The sequence below is a fragment of the Phyllostomus hastatus genome, unplaced genomic scaffold (assembly GCF_019186645.2).
Source record: "Phyllostomus hastatus isolate PE091 unplaced genomic scaffold, TTU_PhHast_1.1 phas_contig_210, whole genome shotgun sequence".
NCBI lineage: Eukaryota > Metazoa > Chordata > Mammalia > Chiroptera > Phyllostomidae > Phyllostomus > Phyllostomus hastatus.
In genome coordinates, this window is record NW_025333737.1 from 8,146,652 (window position 1) to 8,169,387 (window position 22,736).

Below are 22,736 nucleotides of genomic sequence, written 5' to 3' on the forward strand. Positions count from 1 at the left end.
TTTTGCTACAATTGCCACATTCCCCCATTATATTTTTTAAGTTTTTCCTTTAATTTTCTAACAGGAAAGAAATTTACCTGATTCAAGCACCAACAGATATAAAGAGATAATCGTACAGCAGCTTCCCAATCCTGCTTCCCACCCCATGCCTTTGCCCGTTCTAGTCCACCCCACCCCAGAACTCTCTCCAGAGAGCCACTGCTGCTCCTGTCTTACATTCCAGGATGTTTTGTGTGAATCTGTGTAAATGCAAAGGGATAGACAGAGAGAGGGAAAGACAAAGGAAGGGAAAGAGAGAATTGCCCTTTCTTTTTTTCTAACTCCAGAAGCTAGCAGGCCATATACACCATCCTAACTTGCAACCCCATAATGCTTCCACCAGATAGCTATGATTGTTCCCTATAGTAGCCTGAGGTCCAGAAGGGTTGAGTGACTATCTCAGGGTCACACAGCAAGTAACAAGAGCGGGCACAGATGGCCAAAAGACTCCCTAACCCTCAGCTAGCTGTGATCTTCATGAAAGGTCTCAAGTCCCCAAACCGGAAGCCAGATCCTGGTGCCAGCTTCTCAGCCACCCTGAGCCTCAGTTTCCTTTTACGTAATAGCCCAGGACAGTGGTTCCCACCCGGTCTTCACGGTGCTGATGGACTTGGACTGGTCCACAGTGGGCTGAGCCCAGGGCCAGGCCCACAGTCAGAGCTCTCAGACGGCAGCCTGCTGCGTGTCGCTCACCCCGAGATTCCATCCCAGAGCCTCCCAGAGCCCAGCTCCTCCCAGGCCATAGAAGGTGCCAAAGGCGATTCGAGTGTCTTCCCGGCCTCGGGGAGAGGCCTCTCAGCCCAAAGCCTCCCGCTCTTCAGATGCAGCTGGAGAAGGACAAGTGGCTCGGATCCCAGAGTTAGTATTTTGTCACAACCACAGTTTTGCCGCGGTCACGGGCTTCGGGCCTGAAGTCACTGCTGGGGCCTCGAACCACACTGCCGGTGCCCTGGGCACTTCTTCTGGCCCTTTTGTGAGACCGTTCCGCGTGGTGATTGTTTTAGGGCACCTGTAAAGACACGCTTTGTCCTTTTCCTTCATTTTTATTTTATTTTACTTTTTTAAAATCCTCACCCAGAGATATGCTGGTTGATTTTCAGAGAGAGGGGAAGAGAGGGAGAGAGAAGTCAATGTGAGAAGCACCATCAGTCACAGGCACCCCTCCTGGGGCCTGAACCCACAGCCTGGGCACGTGCCCTGACCGGGACATGAGCGCACAGCCTTTTGGTTTACAGGACGATGCCCCGGCCGACGGAGCCACACTGGCCAGGGCACGTCCTTTTTTTTTCAAAGGGTAGTACGTGTAATTGGCCTAAACCCAATACAATGATATTTACCCAGATTTTGCACTTGCTGGGGAACATACCACACAATTCATTCTAATGGTGTAATTAATTCAACTTTACATTAATTAAATTAAATGAAAACATTAAATTTGTTCTTAATCTACTCCAAAGAAGTTCAGCAATTTAATTGCTATGAAACAAGATAACCGAAATAAGGAGGATATTTAACATACTTATTAAATGCCACTTAGGATTTCTGATTAGTATTTTTAGGGTCTAATTAGTATCTGATTAACTTGCTATAGGCTATCTTTTCACAATACCAATTACACTTTAAAACACCCTGTGTAAACACGTGTTTGTGGAAGGAGAAGACTAAGCATCGTCGCGGGTGAGAGTCAGTCGGGAGACATCAGCGCGGTGTTGTCTTCTATCTATAAATACCCTCGCTCACTACAACTCACCGAGGGTTGCTTTTCACCATTAATTGCTATTTAATCAACTTCAAATGAATGAAGAAATCTCCGAGACCGGCTGTCATTGCTGGAGACAGAGGAAGGACTCGGGAAACAGGAGTGTGAGGCGAGGGAGCAAGAGGCAGGAAGGGAAGGAGGGGGTGGGAAGCCCAGGGAGACGCGGGTGGTGCTTGTGGACGGGAGATTAGACAGGAAGACAAGCTGGATTTCCCCGGAGTTTCCTCGCTGGCTCCCACCTCGATGTGACTGTTAAGATTGAAATCGCAACTTGGAACATGCTTAAAAGAATGAGTTATCCACACACCACTGTTCCAGCTCTGTGGGAGAACCCCAAGGGGGCCGCCACCCCGGCCCAGATGGAGGAAGGTGTTGGCATTAGAGGTCCTCAGCTTCCTACTGGCTGTGTGATGTAGACTAAGTCACTTAGCCTCTCTGCACCTCAGCGTCCTCATCTGTGAAAAACTGGGGCGGCTTCACAGGTGCTCCGCCTGTGCAGTCGCCCGGGGCCCCGCACCCAGGAGGACCCCATGTTCTGTTCAGTGCTCCACTGCCGTCGTCTTGAAATCCTTAATAATTTGGGCACGAGGGGTCCTCCAATTCCATTGGGCACTGGATCTGCAAACCGTGCGGCTGATCTTGGTAAAAGGTCAGACTTCTCTTCTGCGGGGTTGCTGCAGGAGTCTACAAAGCCCCCGTGACTCATGGTGCCCTGCCATCATCGATGAGCAGAGCAGAGCAGAACAGCGCACCAGAGTGACCCGCCCAGGACAGGCGCTCCAGGGCCCTGTGGGCATCTGCACAGCCATCCCTTCCTAGGAGGATGGCCACAGGGGCCTGGGCTCCTGGACAGTCTCTGTCCATTAGCCCAGCCTGTGGGAGAGCCTTTCTCCTCTATTGGAACATTCTTACTGCCCTGCTTTAATTGGTGGCCTCTCCCCAGCTGATCGCCTGGGAGCCGGAGCAGGAAGAGGAGGTTACCATGGTTACCGCCCGACCCAACTTTCAAGACAGCATCCACGTGGGCTTCGTGTCTGGCCTGAAGAAGTTCACTGAGTATTTCACTTCTGTGCTGTGCTTCACCACTCCCGGAGACGGGCCCCGCAGCACCCCCCAGCTGGTGCGCACCCTCGAGGACGGTAGGCACCACCCAGCCCCGCAGGCTCTGCCCTGCCCACCCACCCACAGGGCAGGCACGGGGGGGGGTCCTGGTCTCATCTCCCATCCTGGGGCACCCCTGGAACACCCCAGGCTGTCTTGCAGATGGTGGTATCTCTCTGGCTCTAACTGGCATTGGGCGGGGTGGGGGGTCCTTTTGGGGGACAGTGCCTGGGCCTGTGGGACACCTAAGCTTCAGTGAAATCCTGGACACCTCGCTGAAGGTCAGCTGGCAAGAGCCAGGGGAGAAGAATGGCATCCTCACAGGTAGGCACCGCGGTGTCACTGAACCAGGGTGAGGAATGGGTCTTCTGGTCCATCCCTTGGCCTCCCACCTAGTGTCCACCCAAAGCTCCCAGCAGCCATTCTTTCTCAGAGGGGGCTCAGAGGGGCTCTCAGCCCCTCCGCTCTGTGACACAGCCACAGGCCTCATTGGCCACTCTGATGACTTGCCCATCTCCTGCAGTCCCCTCCCTACAAATGGTGGCATCCCACCGAGGGATGTGGTGGGGTCCCAGGGGCCCCAGGCGAGATGCCCCCACCTGCCTCAGCCCCAGAGCTTCCTGGGTGGCCCACTGCCAGACTAGTGAAGAGGTGAGGAGCAGGGCAGCAGGGCCAAGGCCAGCTCACGGCCACAACCAAGCTCATGCCCCCGGGGCGTCCCCAGGGTACCGGATCTCCTGGGAGGAGTATAACCGAACCAACACCCGAGTGACACACTACCTGCCCAACGTGACCCTGGAGTACCGCGTCACGGGCCTCACCGCGCTCACCACCTACACCATCGAGGTGGCCGCCATGACTGCCAAGGGCCAGGGCCAGGTGTCCGCCTCCACCATCTCCTCGGGCGTGCCTCCAGGTAGGTGCCCGCTCAGGCGGACTCCCGGCCTCTTGCCCCTGATCAGCATCCCACTCAGGAGGGCCCTTCTCCTTCAGGAATGTGGGCTTTCTCCCCCCTGAGCTCTCCCCTCCCTCGGGGCCATGGTCCCTTGGGTCCTCCCTAGAGCGAGCTCCTTCTCCCGGTTCCAGGGCTCAGGTGGAGGGCCCGTGGGCTCCCCACTGCTTCCTCCCATGGCTCTCAGAAAAGCATGGACTCCCAGGGACACCACCCTTGTCCCCTCGCCCCACTCCCCCCTCCCCCACGCCAGATTCCACACAAGTTAGCAGTACCCGGGACTCAGGGGAAGAATTCCCACTGCCACACAGAAAGTCCAGATGGAATTCCACCCAGTGCAAGTGTTGGCTGGGGACGGGCAGAGCAGGGTGGGAATAACCTTGGACCGGCCTGAAGGGCCAGCTGGGATCTACTCTCAGCTGTAACTTCTGCCACACTCCCGAAACCCTGAGCAAGTCAGTGCCTCCTCTGTTCCTCAGTTTCCCCCTCTGTATTGATGAGAACGTGGACCAGAGAGCCCTGTGGCCCTGCCTCCATCGGGGAGGCTATGCTTGCATGACCTGGCCAGAGCCCCACAGCCTGCCCACACAGTTTTGGTCAACCCCAAGAGACAATAGCAGTCACAGTGACAAATATTTACGTGGTGCTCACCACGCTCAGAGCTAAGTGCTTTATCTGCATCAACTCAGTCCCTAGAGTAGGTGATACTGTGATCATCTCCAGTTACCGAGGAGGATGCTGAGGCACAGAAAGGTTAGCTAACTTGCCCAAAGACACAGGCATGGAAGCAGTGGAGCTGGATTCTGATTCATTGACGTCTGACCCCAGAGTCTGTACCCTTTCTATTCCTCCTGAACCCCAGGGTCCCTGGTCTGAAAACAGGGTCTGCCTCCTGCCCCCACCCTCCTTCTCACCTCCTTGGGTTTGGGAGGGGAGGTCAGTTTGGTTTCTCCCCAAGCCCAGCTCGTTTCATGCGCCTCCAGCTCCCTGTGAGCGTCTCAGGCACACCCAGACCCCAGCAGAGGAAGCCCTGGGAAAGTGTGACACAGCCCCCTGTGTGCCCAGACGGCCCTGTTTCCTTCTCACCCCAGACCCTCCCCACACCCCATCTTCCCTTGTCAGAACTCCCAGGGGCCCCCGCCAACCTGGGCATTTCCAACATCGGCCCCCGCTCCGTGACCTTGCAGTTCAGGCCCGGCTACGACGGGAAAACCTCCATCTCCCGCTGGCTGGTGGAGGCCCAGGTAAGACCCATGAGAGGGGCACCCTGGAGGCCGGAGAGCCGCTCCTGGCCTCAGGCGCGTGCATGCTCTAGGGTGCAAAATCATATGTGTTTCCACCTGTGTGAATTTTTACCTGCAACCGTCAGATGGCCAAGCACCCAAAATGCCCACATTCCCAGTACTGTCTCACCCACATCACCTCCACACCTGTGCACCTGTGCACACAAGTGCACACCAGTCCCCTGGGGGAGGATAGTGACCAGCTGGCCTGGCAAAATAACCAGCGCCACTCACAGATCTTTATTTGCTAAATTTTATTACTATCATCGTCATTATTATTATGTCCCCATCCCCCACCCTCTCCCCATTGGCAATCATCAGCTTGTTCTCTACATTTATGGGTCTGTTTCTGGTTTTGTTTATTCATTTGTTTTGTTTTTTTAGATTTCACATGTAAGTGAGATTACCTGGCATTTGTCTTTCTCTGTCTGATGTGTTTCATTGAACATGACACCCTCTGGGCCCACCCATGTTCTCACACACGGCAAGATCTCCTTCTCCTCTTTGGCGGAATGAGAGTCTGTGCATGCGGGTACCACGTCTCTATCCTGCCGGCCAGGCACCGACGCTCAGGCTGCTCTCCTGCCTTGGCTGTTGCTAGTAATGCTGCAGTGCGCATAGGGGTGCACACTTGCTTCTGGATCAGTGTTTTGGATTTCTGTGGATAAAATGCCCAGAAGTGGAATTGTGGGGTGGTGTGGGAGTTCTATTTTTAACTTTTTGAGGAACCACCCTTGTGGGGAACTCCGCCCACAGGGACCCCTGGCCGCCAAGGATGAGAATAAATCTATCAAGACATGATCTGCTTAGGGAGAAAAGGTGGCCGATCTCTCAAAAGAGAAGGGCTAGGAGCCTGTTCCTCAATGGCCTTTTATTGGGTTCATTTGCATAAGAATACAGATAAAGCTCATTAATCATTGTCAAGCAGTGAGGATCAAACAATAGATAACAAAGAACTCTGAGGGCCTATTTTGAGTTGTGGTCAGATAGCTAAAGAGCTGTAAAACTTTGAGGAACAAACTTACTTCTTGCTTAGACCCTTATCATTTAATTGAGAGCATTCTAAACAAAGCAGGTTTCACAGGATTTTACATATTCTTTCTTAGGCCTGATCACCCGGAGAACCCGCCCTTTCCAGCACAGGGCTGCACCACCCTCTGTCATTGTTTCAGGCTTAGGTGGAACAAGGGAAGTAAGGCAGCCAGGAGATTAGGAGATTTCTCACAGACAAGGATTCAGGCTTTGTCAAAGCCGAGGGGCGAGGGTCCATCACCCCCTTTTGCTGTAGCCCCCAGAGGTCCTTCCCTGGGGGCCTCCCACGTGATTGTGACTGTCTTAGATCGTTCCCCCCTGGGGAATCTTACCCATCATTGGCTAACTGACCAAGCATTGGGGACCAGTTATGGATGAAGTAAAAGGAGCAGAAGCAGCGCTCAAGCCAAGGAGATAAGCTTTTGTCTCCTTGGTGGCTTACGGTCCAAGGTCGCTCCCTCAGCCTTAGCCTTGGGGGTGGTTACAGCTTCTGAAACCAGGCAGGGTGGTTTCCAACACACCCTGCTATTTTCTGCAGTGGCCACAGCAGTTCACAATCCCACCAACAGTGCGGGAGGGTTCCCTCTCCTCCACCTCCTGGCCAGCGTTCGCTGTTGGTTGGTTGACGGGTGACAGGCCTACAGCCCTGTAAACCCATGATTCTCAGCATGAGGGGAGCATTCAGGGGTTCCAGGGACTTCGCTGGGGTTTTAGAAGGCTGCTGGGGTGTTCAGGGGAATTGCCCGGGGGCCTGTTGCACACACGGGCACCAGCCTCAGATGATCAGCCAGGTGCAGGGCCTGCACGGGAGCAGGTTTGTGACAGGAGGTTCTGATGCAGGAGGGGCTCGGGGTCACACACGAAGGCTCGTTTAAGGGCCTGGACACGTGGTAGCCCCATCTGGTGCCCTCGGGTTTGGATCAAGACCCTCCCTGGACAGGGCTTGATCCTCTTAGAAACTGGGACTCAGAGCACCTGCCTTGGGCCCGCAGATGGGAAGGTCTGAGGGCGTCTCCCTTCTCCAGGTGGGTGTCGTCGGGGAGGGCGAGGAGTGGCTGCTGATTCACCAGCTCAGCAGCGAGCCCGACGCCCGCTCCATGGAGGTGCCCAACCTCAACCCCTTCACCTACTACAGGTAATGGAGCAGGAAGGGGGAGGGCTGCCCAGACCGACCAGGATGGGCTTCGGCCCTGGAGTCCTGCCCTCACCATCTTGCTTGTCCCCTTCCCCCCACCCCAGCTTCCGCATGCGCCAAGTGAACATTGTGGGCACCAGCCCACCCAGCCAGCCTTCTAGAAAGATCCAGACCCTCCAGGCGCCCCCTGACATGGCCCCGGCCAATGTGACCCTGCGCACGGCCAGCGAGACCAGCCTGTGGCTCCGCTGGATGGTGAGGCTCCTCGAGGGCAGCCGGGGCGGGACGTCTCCTCCATCCTCATCACCTGCAAAGGCGCCATTGCCTCCAAGGGGCCACATCAAAGGGGCGGTGCCAGAACACCTGCAGCCCCCTGCTCTCATTTACGTTGCAACCTGGAAAGGTGCCTGACAGTCACCCTGTGCCAAATGCCCCACCTGAGGAGAGGGAGCTAGAAACAGTGTGTTGGGCATTGCCCTGCGCCGAGCACTTTGCATTTTTAATTCCCTTTAATTCTTCCAGTAAACCCGCAACAGACACGCTCTTCTCCCAGTTCACAGGTGGGGGCTCACCCACAGCCACCCAGCGCCCAGGGGGTGAGCCTGGGGTTCAGATGTAGGTGGTTCCCACGCCAAGTCAGGAGCGAAGGGTAGCCTCTGAGGTTCAGGGGTAGGGGACAGAGGGGCCGTCAGGCTCTGAGACGTCCTCACAGGTCAGGGTTGTCACTCCCCCAGGTGACCCTGCAAGAGGAAATAATACTAACCTGCCGAGGGGGTCCTCTTCCGTCAGGTACTGTTCTGGGTGCTTTATTCAAAGTCAGGCTTTGAACCCTGTCCACACGCCTGCTGGGGGAGTCTGGGCCCCAACACTCACAGCCTCACCACTGGGCCCATCTTCTAGGGACCGTTCTCCCCAGGCTTTCCCCCAGGACGCCACTTCCCCGCACAGATCCCACAAAGCGGCAGTCCGGGAGGTATTCAGAGCAAGTGGGAATTCTCAGACAAATAAATGGTGAAACAATGAACGCCCAATAGCCCGGCCCTCAGAGACCCAGGAACACCAGCTTGGGGAAGGGCCTGCTCCCCAGGTCCCTGCAGCCACAGGGCTCTCTGTTTGCACATCAGGGCTCTCACTAGGGGTACAAAACGGAGCTCGCCCAGGGCCGTGCTGTGGGCAGGGTTACAGGGAGCCGAGACTGCCTTTCGCGGGTGGGGACAGACTGATGAAAGGAGATGCTGGCTCCCTGGGCCCTGGACAAACGTTGGTTGTTAATTAGGAGTCCCCTCCCAGGTGTCGGCCACGCTTCAGGCTCAGAGAGCCCTCTGTCCCTGCCGGCCTTTCTGTCCCTTTTCTCCAGGCTCTGCTCCCCTCCAGGCTGGCCCCTGCTCACCTCCTGCATCATTGCACTTTAAAGTCTCCAAACAGTAAACGGCTGAAGAGTCTGATAGTGAGGGGTGGGAGGGAATAAGAGGCTGCTGCCCTGGGCCCTCCAGTCCTGCTCCGTGGTGCACGGCCGGTTCCCTCTGCTCAGCAGGTCAGGGAGCGTGCGCACAGGCCGTCACCAGCTCTCAGCCGTGGATCGCCGCGGGATGGTCTCTGCACTGCTCCACTGAGGATCTAGGAGCAGGCTGGCAGGAGGGGGGAGTGTGTAGGGAGTGGGGCAGAGGCTGAGGAACGGGAAGAAGTGGGTTAGACTGTGGGGATCCCTTGGGAAAGCAGAACGGGGGTGAAAGCTGAGGGCTCCCCAGCTCCAACTCTGCCACCTTCAGAGGAGAATCTGAAGGTCGACCCTCAGCTGACGCCTGCCTCAGATCACAGTCTCCCTGAACATACATACACCTCCACTGCTTGTCAGCATTGCCCAAGTTCATCCAAATGACCTTGAGCTAGAGACCACAGCCCCACTAGCCTAGCCAGAAGGCCCAGGAAAGGAACACATCTTCCCTTTTCACCAAGACTCAAACAAAGAGAAAGAGACTGGAAATACAGCACGAGAGACTGAGGTTTGCTGGACAGAAGGACTTCCTAAGAGTGACTGGTGCCCCACCCGTAGGCAGATGCCATCTCCCCACACTGACTTCTTCAAGGCTGGCACGAGTTGAGACCAGGCATGTAGGAGGCAATAAATGAGTACATTTTGGGTGCCTGAGAGAGGGAGTTAAGTGGTAGAGACAGCCAGGGCCAGAGATGCCTTGCTCATCAGTGTTGGACAGACAGCCTTGGTGGGCCTGCCTCCTGGGTCCAGCTCCCTTGGCAGGGTGGTTAATCCATCACATGTGTGATGAAGAATGGATGGTGCCTCTCCTTGGAGACTGGCATGGAAAGATAGGGAGAGAGAGGCAGCCAGAAACATAAAGTTTCACAATCTAAGCCACACCCAGGTTGGATAGCAAGCAGAGTAATCTGGAAGTCTCCCTGGAAGAGGGGACACAAGGTGGGCAGTCCTTTGTACACAGGGTAAGCCTGGCCCGACAGCAGTTCTTCCCCCTCTGCCCTCCGCAGCCTCTCCCAGAAATGGAATACAACGGGAACCCTGAGTCGGTGGGCTATAAGATTAAATACAGCCGGGCAGACGGCCGCGGCAAGGTACTGAGCCACGTGGTCCAGGACCGAGTGGAGCGGGAGTACACCATCGAGGACCTGGAGGAGTGGACAGAGTACCGCGTGCAGATCCAGGCCTTCAATGCCATCGGGAGCGGGCCCTGGAGCCAGATGGTGATGGGCAGGACTCGGGAGTCAGGTACTGCCCCCTTGAGCCAGCCACCCTGTGACTTCCCATGGCCTGTGGCAGAGACACCCCCCACCTTTGTCTCTCTGTCCTTGGGGCCTTCCCTGGGCACGAAAGCTGGAGCCATTGTCCCCGCACAGCCTGGGCTCCCTGTGCTGTTTGTGCTCAGTCCCAGCAGAGCCCTGCGTGTTGCCTGTCCCGCAGCCTCTCACTGTCTACACTGTGCCCGCCGTCCCCTCTCTGTGCCCTCGCCTTTAACCCTGACTCCGGGAGTGCCTGGAAGAACCTTAGTGTAGGGGTCGGGTTAGCTCCCAGAACTCCCCAGAAACACAACCAGCAGCTACTAAGGGTCTGGCAAGGGGTCACCTGCAGAATGTGAGCTCCCGGCCTGCAGGCAGCCCTCATTTGTCCACATGGGGTTTGCCTCATGGTGGCTTTTTCCTGGCACCTTTGACTGGACAGGCCCTTCCACCCTGGCCCGGCCCCACCCTCACTGCTGTGCAGACAGGAAACGCAGGCTCATCCTAACGTATGGCTGAGCAGGGGGCCAGCCTGCAAAGAAACCGCATCTGCAGCACTCCAGAGCCAGCGGGGGAATCCTGGCAGGGCAAGGCTCTGTTTCGGGCCCGCACCCCGCTTTCTGCCCCAGGACCCCTCCGCTCCTGTCCACTGTAGAGTCCACTTTGGGTCCTGATGTCATGCTCTTTGGTCCCTCTCTCCCCCAGTGCCCTCCTCTGGCCCCACCAACGTGTCTGCGCTGGCCACCACCTCCAGCAGCATGCTGGTGCGCTGGAGCGTGGTCCCCGAGGCCGACCGCAACGGGCTCGTGCTGGGCTACAAGGTCAGTCCCGGGTCTGAGGACGGCACCTGTCCGAAGCTCCAGCCCGGCTTCCCCACCCAAAGTGCCCTGTCCTCGTGACCCCTGGTGCCCAAGCCCCTGACTTCTAGAGTGGACACAGGGAATCTGTCTGACTTCCCACCCACGGGTGGCCAGAGAGTCCTCCCTGAAGGGTGGGGAGGCTTCCGGGGAAGGCATAGGGTCCTTGGGGTGCTCCACCTCCCCCAGGAGGCCACACCGGCTCCCCCAGGCCTTACTCTCAGTTCCAATGGGCCCAGCTTCAGTTTCTATAGTCTTCTAGAATCCTCACCCAACCCTGAGCCTGCCCGCATAGTCCAGCCCAGGCCTGGAACTGGGACATGTGACCTGAGGTCCTGGCTGTGCCCCTGGTAGCCGTGTGACGTTGAGCAAGTCACACGCCCTCTCTTGGCCTGTCTTCCCAGAATGCTCTCTCGGGAACCTTCCAGCTTTGGGGCCGAGTGCGTCTCTGTGTGCCCCGCCCTCCTGGAGCACTAGCTTTCATGTTCCCCGGCCTCCCTGGGGCCAAGCCTTTCCAAGGAGCCCGAATCTATCCGCTCCATCCCACCCTCGGCTCCTGGGGAAGGGACTTAGGAAAGGGGCTGGCAGAGTAGACCCAGGTCAAGGCCCTCACCCTGCGCTGGGCTCCAACAGGTGATGTATAAGGAGAAGGACTCGGACTCCCAGCCCCGGGTGTGGCTGGTGGAAGGCAACTCGTCCCTCAGCGCCCAGCTCACAGGCTTGGGCAAGTACGTGCTCTACGAGGTCCAGGTGCTGGCCTTCACGCGCATCGGGGACGGCAGCCCCAGCCGCCCTCCCGTCCTGGAGCGGACGCTGGATGACGGTGAGTTCTAGTCGCTGCAAGCCAGGGAGCCACCCTGCCTCCTGCCCCTCTGGGGTGACACTCTGTCCTTGAGAGCCACCGGTCACTATGCATCACCAACCCCACTGCGAGGGGACACTAAGTACAGATGGAGCGTCCATGAGGAAGAAGGGACCACACAGGGGCAGTCCGACATCTGATTCTTGCGCTCTTTCTGGGTCAAGAGCCCGGAATAGAGACTCTGTGCCCATTTTGAAGTCCCGCTCACCTGGGGCAGGTTCGTTTTGAGTCAAGGTCGTGCAAGGGAAAGGCTGGCTTCTTCCTGAGCACGAGCCTCCAGGTCCTTTTTGCAAAAGTGCCAACCCAGCGGGGCTCCAGGCATTCACCCAGGAAGCCAAGGCTGACTGACAGGCCCTCCGCACCCTCCCCGCTCCCCACACACACGCTCACAGACTGCACCCCACATACATTTGTGGGTCCAGACAAGAATGCAAAAGGAAGCCCAAATACCATATGTCTGCATATTCTAAAGTTATAAATCAAGCTAATGAGCTGTTAAATTAAATATGTTCTATCCTTCTGCCTTGACAAATGTATCCTCAGATGACCTGGAAGGCCAAGTTCAAGTTTAGAAATCTCAGACTTCTGGGTGTGCTGTGTTGGAATGAGGCATCACAGGAAGTCCCACCCTCCACCCCCAGGTCCCCCTCCACCCTGTTTCCTCCCACCCTCTCCTCTAGCCCACGTCATTCAGTCCCCATTTACATGCCCCAAACACCTACCCCTTGGCCATCCGTCAGCCCACAGGCGCAAAGACCAGACGTGTGAACCTGAGGCACAGGCTCTTACAGACCCTGGAAGCATGTTTGGGGCTGTCTGGGCAGGGAATTCCAGGACCCCAGAGTTCCAGGGCCAGGTGTAGGAAGAGGAGGGTGCCAGCTCAGGGTGGGCACACCCCATTGCCCCACAGCGGCTCCACCACACAGGGGCAGGAGGTCAGACTGGGGATAAGGTGCCTGGGTCTAAGGGCACACACATGTGCACACACACTGAGCTCCAGGACACTGAGGCCCCGGTCCCTTCTAGTTCCTGCCAAATAATGTCCATTTGGGGATAGAAACCTCCCTGATAGCACCTTCGTGTGAGGACACCATGCCAGGCGAGGAGCAGCACCCTGTGAAGTTTTGTGGAGCTCAGTGCCACTGTCCACACTGCTCTGCCAGACCTGAACTGGGCACAGGGCTGAGCAGCAGCTACACTCACTGTCATCTGCCTCTCCTCTGTCCCCTCCAGTCCCGGGACCACCCATGGGCATCCTGTTCCCAGAGGTGCGGACCACATCGGTGCGGCTGATCTGGCAGCCCCCCGCTGCCCCCAACGGCATCATTCTTGGTAAGCGTTTACCCTTTCCGTGCCCGGCCACTGGCAGGAGGGGGTAAAATGCGGATAGGAAGCACACTCAGTGTTGGTGGGAGGAAAACAAGGACAGGAGGTGCCCCCATCTCCTCAAGCGCAGTTCCCAGTCTTGTTTCTGCCACCAGGAATCTCAGTCTGTAAGATTATCAGTCAGAGGGCAAGGTCAGGGCTCAATGGTTAGCTTCATGCCCCCTAGAGCCCCAGGGCCCCTGCCTAATGACCATGAGTAAAGCTCAGCTGCTGTTCCTAAGTGTGACCAGGGGAGGGCGCCCTGGCTGGCTCAGCAAAGCCATCCTCACCCATGGGAAACAGGAGCTAAGGCTCAGGGGAGGGAGGGGGCAGATCATATGTATCATCTCATATTCAGGTCCCCCCCCCCACACACACACACAGCTTTGTGAGAGAAGACTCGAGTTGAAAACTTGAGCAAGTCAGCTCCCTCCATGGCCTCAGCCCCCTCGCTTGAGGGTTGGGCCCCACCCACCCCATGCCTGGCCCAGGCTCTCAGTCCTGATGTCCTGCAACACCTGCCCCAGATGAGCGTCTCGGAAAGCAGGCTGCAGACGCACAAGGGCAGGTGCTTTGGACTTAGAAAGAACTGGGCTGGAGTTCCAGCTTGGGCACTTCCTAGCAGGTGGTCTGGCCTCTCCGAGCCTCACTTTCCTCACCTGGGGCTGTCACGGGGTCACAGACACTGTGTATAGAGAACCCGTCCGTGCCCCCACACACAGTCACACTCCCCACGTGGCAGCTGAGGACGCGAGAGTGAGTTCACGCAGACAGGCCCCAGCCTGGGATGCCCCCATGCAGACATTGCGGTGTCCGAGGAAGCAATGGCCCTTTCCCAGGGCCCTGGGGGCAGCTGGCCCTGCTTCTTACTGTGGCCTGTGTCCTTCCTCCCCCCAGCCTATCAGATCACACACCGCCTCAACGCCACCACAGCCAACACTGCCTCCGTGGAGGTGCTGGCCCCCAGCGCCCGCCAGTACACGGCCACCGGCCTCAAGCCAGAGTCTGTCTACCTGTTCCGCATCACTGCCCAGACCCGCAAGGGCTGGGGAGAGGCCGCCGAGGCCCTGGTGGTGACCACCGAGAAGAGAGGTAACTATCCACTAGGGCCCAGGAAGCCTGAAGAGCGAGGAGGGGCCCCTGCCCAAGCTGGGCATTCAGATCCTCCCCTAGTGGATGCACGGCTAGGACCAGCCAGCTAGGAGTCGCCTGGCCTGGCCTAGGAAGGAACGTGGGCTCACCTGCCTGACTGTCAAGGTCAGCGAGGGCTCTTGCGGAATTCTGGAGCTGAGCTGGGAGCTCCCCACCAAGGACCCCTCTCTGCCCCAGCTCCCAGTTTTCTAAAGGGCAGGCTGGTGAGACCTGCTTCTGAGACCGTCCAGCTGGGTGGAGGATGGGTTGCAGCTCTGGTGCCTCGCCCAGGCTTGGGTTTTCCAGAAACAGATGAGACCCACATTCCTTTGAGTGGGATCCATTAGGCAGTGTTCCCAAGAAAACCAGAAGGGCAGTGGTTCTCAGCTGGGGGCTACTCTGCCCCCAGGGCACGTGGGGCAGTGTCCAGCCACGTTTTGGTGGTCACGCTAGGAGGGAAGTGCTACTTTCAAAGAAGCCTCCACCCCACCTGCCAGCGTGCTGAGGCCGAGAAGCCGGGCGGTAGGGCGTGGGTCATGAGAAGGAAGCTGAGGTCGAGCAGGGCATGAAGCAGTGCCCCACAGAGGGAAACAGTCCCTGTCCCACTCAGCAGCAGGGGACAGCGTGGATCCCATGTCAGCACTGCGGCAGTCTGTACCTCCTCACTGTCCATCTCTGGCTGGGCTGCCCTTTAGAGGTGTCAGTTCCCAAGCACCTGAGGACCTGTCACTGACCAGGAGCCACATGGGTGCTGGCTGGCTGTTGGGTTGGGGCAGGGGCCTCAGGCCTGGGCCCAGAGCACCTCCTCCTCTCCTTGAGAAAGCGCAACCTCTCCACCGCCAGCTCACCTGGCTCACCTGCTCCACCCTACCCTGCAGACCGCCCGCAGCCCCCCAGCAAGCCGGTGGTGCAGCAGGAGGATGTGAAGGCTCGCAGTGTGCTGCTGTCCTGGGAGCCGGGCAGCGACGGGCTGTCTCCTGTGCGCTACTATACCATCCAGACCCGCGAGCTGCCCAGCGGCAAGTGGACGCTGCACTCCGCCTCCGTGAGCCACAACGCCTCCGCCTTCGTGGTGGACAAGTGAGTTGGCCAGCATCTCCTCCCCACCTCTCACAGCCCGAACCCCCGGGGCCTCCCCGCTGCACGCTCAGCCCTGCAAGCCTGTGCTAACCACCCTCCCTCTCTGGAGCTCTGTTACAGCTGCCTCTTAATTATCTGTTTCCGGAGCCCAGAAGCCCCCTTAGTGAAACACTCGCCATCCTTCATTAGCATTTTCTCCCAGCCAGGCAGCCTCTCCAGCTTATCTTTAATAGGGGAGTGGAGCCTCACTCTGAAATTCTGGCTTCAGCATAGTTCCTAGTGGGTCGTATTTTTTTACGTTCCAGTGGATGTGACCAAGAGTTCTGAGCAACACTTTCCTCCTCACCCTCCGCCCCCAGTAAATCATAAAGGAAGCCGTTTGCCTGGAGAGCAAATGAGGCTTATAGAGCTGAAGTATAGTTAACTCTTGAGAGCCTGGACCCTTCCTACATTTACTAAATTCGGGAAAGGGATGGCAGGTCCTGGAGGCGGTGGTGTTGGTGCTTTCGTAGCAGCATGCTCCTCCAAGGTGGGGAATATGCAGACCCCTCCTCCTGGAGACCGTTCCTCCTGGGGACCTTGTCCCCCAGGGTCCTGTGGCTTGTAATGGAGCTAAAGGTGTGGCCACACCCCAAGCTGGCATGCTCTAGGGATGGCCTGGGAGCTCCAGGCACACGTGATATAGCTCCTGTTTGTTCCATGTACCTGACCTTCTTGCTGAGCCTCCATGTTCCCTTCTATGCAATGGATCCACACACCTGCCACACTCCCTGAGCTGAGGTGGTGGGGCAAGGCCACTGGGGGGGACACCTCCATTCATTGAACCTGTTTCCCCCTACAGGCTCAAGCCCTTCACATCCTACAAATTCCGAGTGAAGGCAACCAACGATATTGGGGACAGCGAGTTCAGTGAGGAGTCGGAACCCCTGACCACCCTGCAGGCCGGTCAGTGCCCCCCACCTTGAATGTCTTTCCCTTGACCCACTGGGTACTGGGCAGTCTCTTCTGGGGGGCGGGGCCTCCAGAAATGGGAAGGGCACTGGGCCTGCTGGGCCCTTTGCCTGGCTCCCCTGGCAGAGTCCCAAAGAGGTGTGTTGCATGGGTCACCAGCCAGCAATGATCACGGAACGCTGTGGATGGCTCGTCGAAACGCGAGAAAAACGTACACAAAGACAACCAGGTCCTGTGGGGGAATAGGAACAGCAGGGCCACTCCTCACGTGGGGAGAGCCTTGGCCACCCTCTCTCCAGGAGGGCACCGCTTGCCACCTTCCCGGGTGGGAAGAGCGTGCCATTCCCCCTCCGGAGAGGCTTTTTATTGGTTTCGTTTGCATAAGAATTCAGGTAAAAGCTCATTACTCATTGCCAGGAAGTAAGGATCAAACAATAGAAAACAAGGAAGTCTGAGGGACTATTTTAGTCAGGGTCAAAGAGCTGTAAAACTTTTAAGGAACAAACTAACTTCCTCCTTGGACCCTTCTCATTCAACTGAGAGCATTCTAAACAAAGAAGGTTTCACAGGAATTTACATGTTCTTTCTTAGGCCTGATCACCCTGGGGAATCCGCACTTCTCAGTACAGAGCTGCACCACCCTGTCATTGTTTCAGGCTTAGGTGGAGCAAGGGAACTAAGGCAACCAAGAGATTAGATTTTCTCCCTGACTGTGAGGACTCAGGCTATGTCAAAGCCGAGGAGCGAGGGTCCCTCACCCCCTTTTGCTGTAGCCCCTAAAGTCCTTTCTTGGGGGCCTCCCACGTGATGATGCCTGTCTTAGGTCGTTCCCCCCTTGGGGAATCTTACCCGTCATTGGCTAACCGACCAAGCTTTGGGGTTCAGTTATGAATGAAGCAGCAGAAGCAGCACTCCTGCCAGGGAGATAAGCTTTTGTCTCCTTGCTGGCTTATGGTCCAAGGTGACTCCCTCAGCCTTAGCCTAGGTGGGGGTTACAGCTTCTGATACCAGGCAGGGAGGTTCCCAACAGAGGTGTGGGCCAGAGGGGTGCCTTTGCCATGGGCTCTACACCCACACCCAGCCTGCCTCCTAGTGTGTTTCATCTCCGATATCCTCCAAGCTGGTGGCCAACCCCAGAAAACCAGTGAATGGGAGTGGGGGAGCCTCAGCAGCAGCCTGAGAGGCCTGTGGCTCTAGGAGCAGAGTGGAAGGGGCTCTGGGCCTTTGGGTCTGGGCTGTGGTCAAGGCCCCAGCCCCTCTCTTTCTTCCTCCTAGCCCTCTGTGCTGTGGAAGTTGGCACAGTGGGCACGGCAGGTGACCTACGGTGGAGCCACCCATAGTTCAGTGTCCGCAGAGTCTGGTCCCTGTGGCCTCCCAGGGGGGCCTAATAAGTCCCAGCACCCAAAGCTCACCTGTCTGCCTCTCTCCGCAGCCCCTGATGAAGCGCCCACCATCATCTCGGTGACCCCCCACACCACCACTTCCGTGCTGATCCGATGGCAGGTATGGCCCAGCAGCAGGGAACGGCCAGGCAGAACCTTGGCCACTCGCAGATCCCCTGAAGGGAAAGCCCCTGGAAATAAAACAGGGAGGGACCCCCCCAAGCCCTCCCCCTGCCCAAGACCTTGTCCCTCAAATGACAGTGACCTAGTGCAGCTGGGAGCCCATTTAGACTGGAGCAGATCAGGGGCCATTGTGGCTCAGGGGGCTAGGAGTAGCCAGCAGTTACTAAGAATGCAATTAAGAGTCAAATAAAAGGCTAGATCGTTTTAGCAGGATTTTTAAAAGAGGTATCATAAGAAGTAGGTTTCTCCTTCTCCGGAAACCTGTTCTACTCAGTGGTGGACGGGAGCAGAAAGCAAAGGAGAAGCAATCGTAGGTGTGTGGGGGGGGAGAGGGGTGCGGTGCACATACAAGCGCACCACTCTTGTTCTGGCCCAAGAGCAGAGAGAGGACTTGTCTCCCCGGAAACCAGAAATGCTGGCTGGGTCGCAGGCAAAGGGATCGTGTCAGGAAGTTCCTAGGCAAGGACCTGCCCTATGAGAAGAGCCAGGGTCAGGCGGGGGCCCCACAGGTGCTGTGTGACCTTGGGCAAGTACCTTAACATCTCTGAGCCTCTCTTTCCTGCTCTGTTACATGGGAGGGCATGGTGTTACCTGCCCTTCCTTGCCTCTCAGGGAATGCTGCAAGGATAAAATAACCTCTCTGGAAAGGCTTTGTGAATTAAAAATGCTCCATGTCACTTTGATTCCTTTTTCTGTTCTGGTCTGTGGCCCCAGAAGACGGTGGGGGGGAGCAGAACGGAGGGAGGTTGAGCTGCAGTGATGCCAGCCCCTCTCCGTTCCCCACGCCTCCCTGCAGCCACCAGCAGAGGACAAGATCAATGGCATCCTCCTGGGCTTCCGGATCCGGTACCGGGAGCTGCTGTACGAAGGGCTGAGGGGTTTCACGCTGCGTGGCATCAACAACCCAGGGGCCAAGTGGGCGGAGCTGACCTGTGAGTGACACTCTGTGGGACCCGGGAGGGTGGGCGGGCACACTCGCCTCCCTGCCTGCAGCTCTCAGCTCCCTGAAAGCACTAACCTGAAACCCTGCTGCCCACCCTGTGTGTGCCTCTTACCCCTGCCTGCTTTAGGCACTAAACGAGTGTGTACTGAGCACCTTCTGTATGGCCCAGACCCAGACCCAGTGCCCAAAACATTCAGGGTCTCTGCCCACTCTGAGCTTGAAGGCTGGGGGAGGAGCCAGACACTCAAGAAGTAAACCCTGAAATAGATGTCTGAGACTGTTGTCAGGACAGCGGAGGAGGACGAGTCCTGGGAGAGCCTCAGCCAGTGTCAGAACAGGCTCCCCGAGGGTGGACGCTGACAGATGGTTTCATGTCAGTCGGCCCAAAGGGAAAGGGAGAGCCCGGCATGTGCAAAGGGCCTGCGTGGGAAGGAGGGCCGAAAGCTAAGCCCGGTCACCTCCCAGGGGTAGCAGTTTGGCCATCTCTGGTTTCTGGGGAGGTCACTGTTCTGCTTTGAGGTCCTCAGAATCTAGCCTGCCACCAGGAAAGGTGGCAATTCCAGGAAAGGCACAAGGGAATAACCTGATGCATTTTTAGGTTAGGAGGGTTACTTCAGTGGCATGATGGCTGGCAATGGGATCCAGAGGCAGGGAGGCCACCTAGAGGCTAATGCCACAGCGTAGGCAGGGGCATGGGGTTGGAGCCAGGGCGGCTGGCTTGGATGGAACGGGGGACCCAGTACCGGAGAGGACGTGCCGTGGGCTCCACGACTGACTCGTGTTGGGGACAGGAGCCAGGGGGAGAGGGAGGAGTCCGAGGATTTGGGTGCCCAGGTGCGTGGTGGGGCCGCTCACCAAAACTATAGAGACTGTAGCAGGAGGAGAAGATCCTCTGTGCTTTGATTTTTCCTCCCGTAATTCCCTTAAACCTTTTGTGCCTTGCTTTCAAGCAAGAATCCGAAGGCAGCAAAATGATGGGACACGCAGGAAGAGCCCGTGAACAGAAAAACTCAGGAGTAGTGGAGCTACCAGCTGGCGTTGTTTTATTTATTTGTTTTGCAGAGGTGTGCTTGTGACTTTATGTTGCCTGTGTGTGATGCGGTCATATTTCCTGGTGGGGAAATAGCTCCTCGTTCCTATGAGGACATTATAACTACTATTTCATGCCGGTTCTGCAGGACCTTAGGCAAGGGAGCGAGCTGAGACGAAAGGGTCCCCCCAGCACTGTCCCCTGGGATGCCAGGCTCCACGGGGCTCCCAGTCCCTTGTGACCGGGGCGAGGGCAGCACTGTCCTGGGAGCTGCCTCCTTCCCCCACTCCTGTCCTGGCCCCTGACTCTGCACCAGGAACCCAGAACACTGCTCCCTCTCTCTGCCCCGTCCCCCTCATCCGGGTCCTAGTGGAGGGTGTGTATGTACTAACCTCCTCTGTCTGCTGTCTCCCTCTGGCCCCTCCGCCTCCCCACCCGGTAGCCTTGTTCTCCGTGCGGAACCTGAGCCGGCCCAGCCTCACACAGTACGAGCTGGACAGTAAGTCTTGCATGGCGGCTCCTGTCAGGGGCCGACGCCCGCTGCAGGGATGGGGGACGGGCCCCTGAGGACCCCAGCCACAGGCCAAGTGGTGTGCCCACCTCAGGCTACTTCAAGGATGGTACCACCACTAGCACACATGAGTTTCCAAAAACACAGAAAAATGTAGGGGGTCACCTGGAAAGCTGCCGTCCAGGCCACCACCCATCGGGCGTGGAATGGAAAAGCAGCCAGCTCTGGTTTTGTGCGCTGGGTTGGGGTCACGGGAGGAGCTGTTGGTTCAGCTGGTTGGCTGGGCAGGGGTCCAGGCCTAGCCCCAGCCGTGAGGGGAGCAGAGCCCCCACCGTCCTCTCAGGAACCAGGAGGCATTCCCGCCAGGTGCAAGGCCCAGCCCTGGCTGCATTTCTAAAGTCCCAGCTGCGGTTCTCCCAAAGGCCGGGGCCTGGGCACACTGTGCAAGACTAAACTGTCCCTCTCCTTCCTTCCTCGGCCAGTGGCCCGCGCAGGCTGCACAGGCAGCTCACCCACTCCTGTTCTAGGGGACTCAGGAACGTCCGCCCAGGAAGGGAGATGGGGAGGCTAGTCAGAGGCGGGGTGGGGGCCTCTCACCACGCACCCAGCAGGGACAGCGTCCCCACCCAGGGTGCCAGGGCCCATTTTCTGGGCCTGTTCCCCTCCCAGCTTCTGTCCAGGCATCTCACCCAGGCACCCCAAACTCAGCAAAAACGCAGGGTTTCATGGCCCACAATTCACATCCAATAAGCCCCTTCCCTTGGGGGCTGAGTGTCCTGTGTAAAGAGCTGGCGCTGGAAACTTGACAGCATGTGCCACATGGGGAAGGAGCGGCCCGTGTGCCGGGGCAGTCTTGGGTCACACCAGTGTCCCAGCGTAAAGATTCATAGTGCCCCTGTCCGTCACGGGAGTGTGCCCTGTGTCAGCTTGGCCAGGAAGCCACGCAGCAGCATCTGGGTGCAGATTCCCAGGTTGCAGGTGGAGCCCCCCACCAGCAGCCACCCCTCCTTACGCCTGTCCTTTCCCGAACCTTCGCACGGGGGCTAGAACTGCAGTGGTGCGTCATCCCAGCCCCTGCGGGACCGTGACCTCCGTGTGTTTCTCCCCTCCCCCACTCTCGCCCACCCGCAGACCTGAGCAAGCACCGGCGCTACGAGATCCGGATGACCGTGTACAATGCCGTGGGCGAGGGGCCCTTGAGCCCCCCGCAGGAGGTCTTTGTCGGGGAGGCAGGTGAGCCCTGGGGCCCCAGCCTGCCCCGGCCCTGCCCCCGCCCCCACCCTGCAGTCCACTGGCATTGCATACTCACCACCCCTCACGCCCTCCAGTGCCCACAACGGCGCCCCGCAACGTGGCCGTCCACAGCCCCACGGCCACACAGCTGGACGTGACGTGGGACCCACCCCCGCTGGAGAGCCAGAATGGAGACATCCAGGGCTACAAGGTACGGGGTGCCAAAAAGAGGGTCCAGGGGTCCAAGGTCAGGGCTGGGCGTTGGGAGTGACCCACGGGAGGCAGTAGGAGAGGTCCCCAAGTCCACCCCTGCTCCCTTGGCTGTTTGTACACAGTCCACAGAGCCGCCGTGAAGCTGACAGGGGAGCACCCCCGCCCCTGCCGCGTCCTGAGGGCAGGCCGGGCTGGGACGCAGGCACGAGGCCCGTGCCTCACCTCCACCACCCCCTGGCACCCAGCCCCACCCCAGCCCACCAGCTCCCAAAGCCAACACCAGACCCTGCAGAGTGGCTATTTGGCCAACCCTAATTTCACTGATGCTAATTGGATGGCCAGTTAGCAAAGGACTGCCGTCTAAGACTTGGAAATCTGTGTTTAAACATCATTTCCCGGTTTGCAATGATGTCACGGGTTACAGCAGGATTCGGTTTGTCTCTATCGGCCACAGAGTCCGTTATAGCAGCCCTTCGTCCTTCTGAATGCCCTGTAAAGCTGGCAGATTGTGCGTGTTTGTGCCCACTGCATAGATGGGAAAACGGAGACCCAGTTTAGGTGGCCCGGCCAGGGCACAGAAATAGCAGGCGGCAGAGAGTCAGACTCCAGGCCTGCCAGCCATCAAGGGGTGGAGAGGAAGCACTGAGCACACAGCCACTGGAGGAGCTGGTGAAAGTAATAACAATCCTGGGCGTCCTTGGCTGGGGCCATTGGGGCACACGGCCTCGGCCACATTTGAGGCCTGCCTCCTGGTCCAGTGTCTCGCTGGCTGTCTGTTATTCCAGAGAGGGGCCTAGGGCAGAGGCAGGTGGGCAGTGTGAGGGCCATGCCATGGTCAACTGGCTCAGCCATCAATGCACAGGCAGAAACTGTCTTTGCCAAGGTGCAGGGCCCATGCCCTTCCTGTGCTGGTTAATGCCCGTGGCCCTGGTTTAAGAAAGATCTG

At 57.9% G+C, this 22,736-nt stretch overlaps 1 protein-coding gene across 2 annotated transcripts in view; it reads left to right on the plus strand.

The window, feature by feature from the left end:
- SDK2 (sidekick cell adhesion molecule 2) overlaps positions 1-22,736 on the plus strand; it is a 246,277-nt gene that overhangs the window by 190,147 nt on the left and 33,394 nt on the right. Inside the window, exons 19-36 of one of the 2 annotated variants that reach the window (XM_045837275.1) lie at positions 2,742-2,937; positions 3,125-3,223; positions 3,624-3,815; positions 4,974-5,095; positions 7,192-7,301; positions 7,406-7,556; positions 9,804-10,041; positions 10,755-10,870; positions 11,540-11,729; positions 13,002-13,100; positions 14,031-14,225; positions 15,143-15,344; positions 16,186-16,289; positions 17,728-17,798; positions 18,657-18,792; positions 20,276-20,332; positions 21,476-21,577; positions 21,673-21,788. In XM_045837275.1, the coding sequence (XP_045693231.1) occupies positions 2,742-2,937; positions 3,125-3,223; positions 3,624-3,815; positions 4,974-5,095; positions 7,192-7,301; positions 7,406-7,556; positions 9,804-10,041; positions 10,755-10,870; positions 11,540-11,729; positions 13,002-13,100; positions 14,031-14,225; positions 15,143-15,344; positions 16,186-16,289; positions 17,728-17,798; positions 18,657-18,792; positions 20,276-20,332; positions 21,476-21,577; positions 21,673-21,788 (2,496 nt within the window). The remainder of the gene's footprint in view (positions 1-2,741; positions 2,938-3,124; positions 3,224-3,623; positions 3,816-4,973; positions 5,096-7,191; positions 7,302-7,405; positions 7,557-9,803; positions 10,042-10,754; positions 10,871-11,539; positions 11,730-13,001; positions 13,101-14,030; positions 14,226-15,142; positions 15,345-16,185; positions 16,290-17,727; positions 17,799-18,656; positions 18,793-20,275; positions 20,333-21,475; positions 21,578-21,672; positions 21,789-22,736) is intronic. The other variant, XM_045837274.1, reaches the window with a different exon arrangement.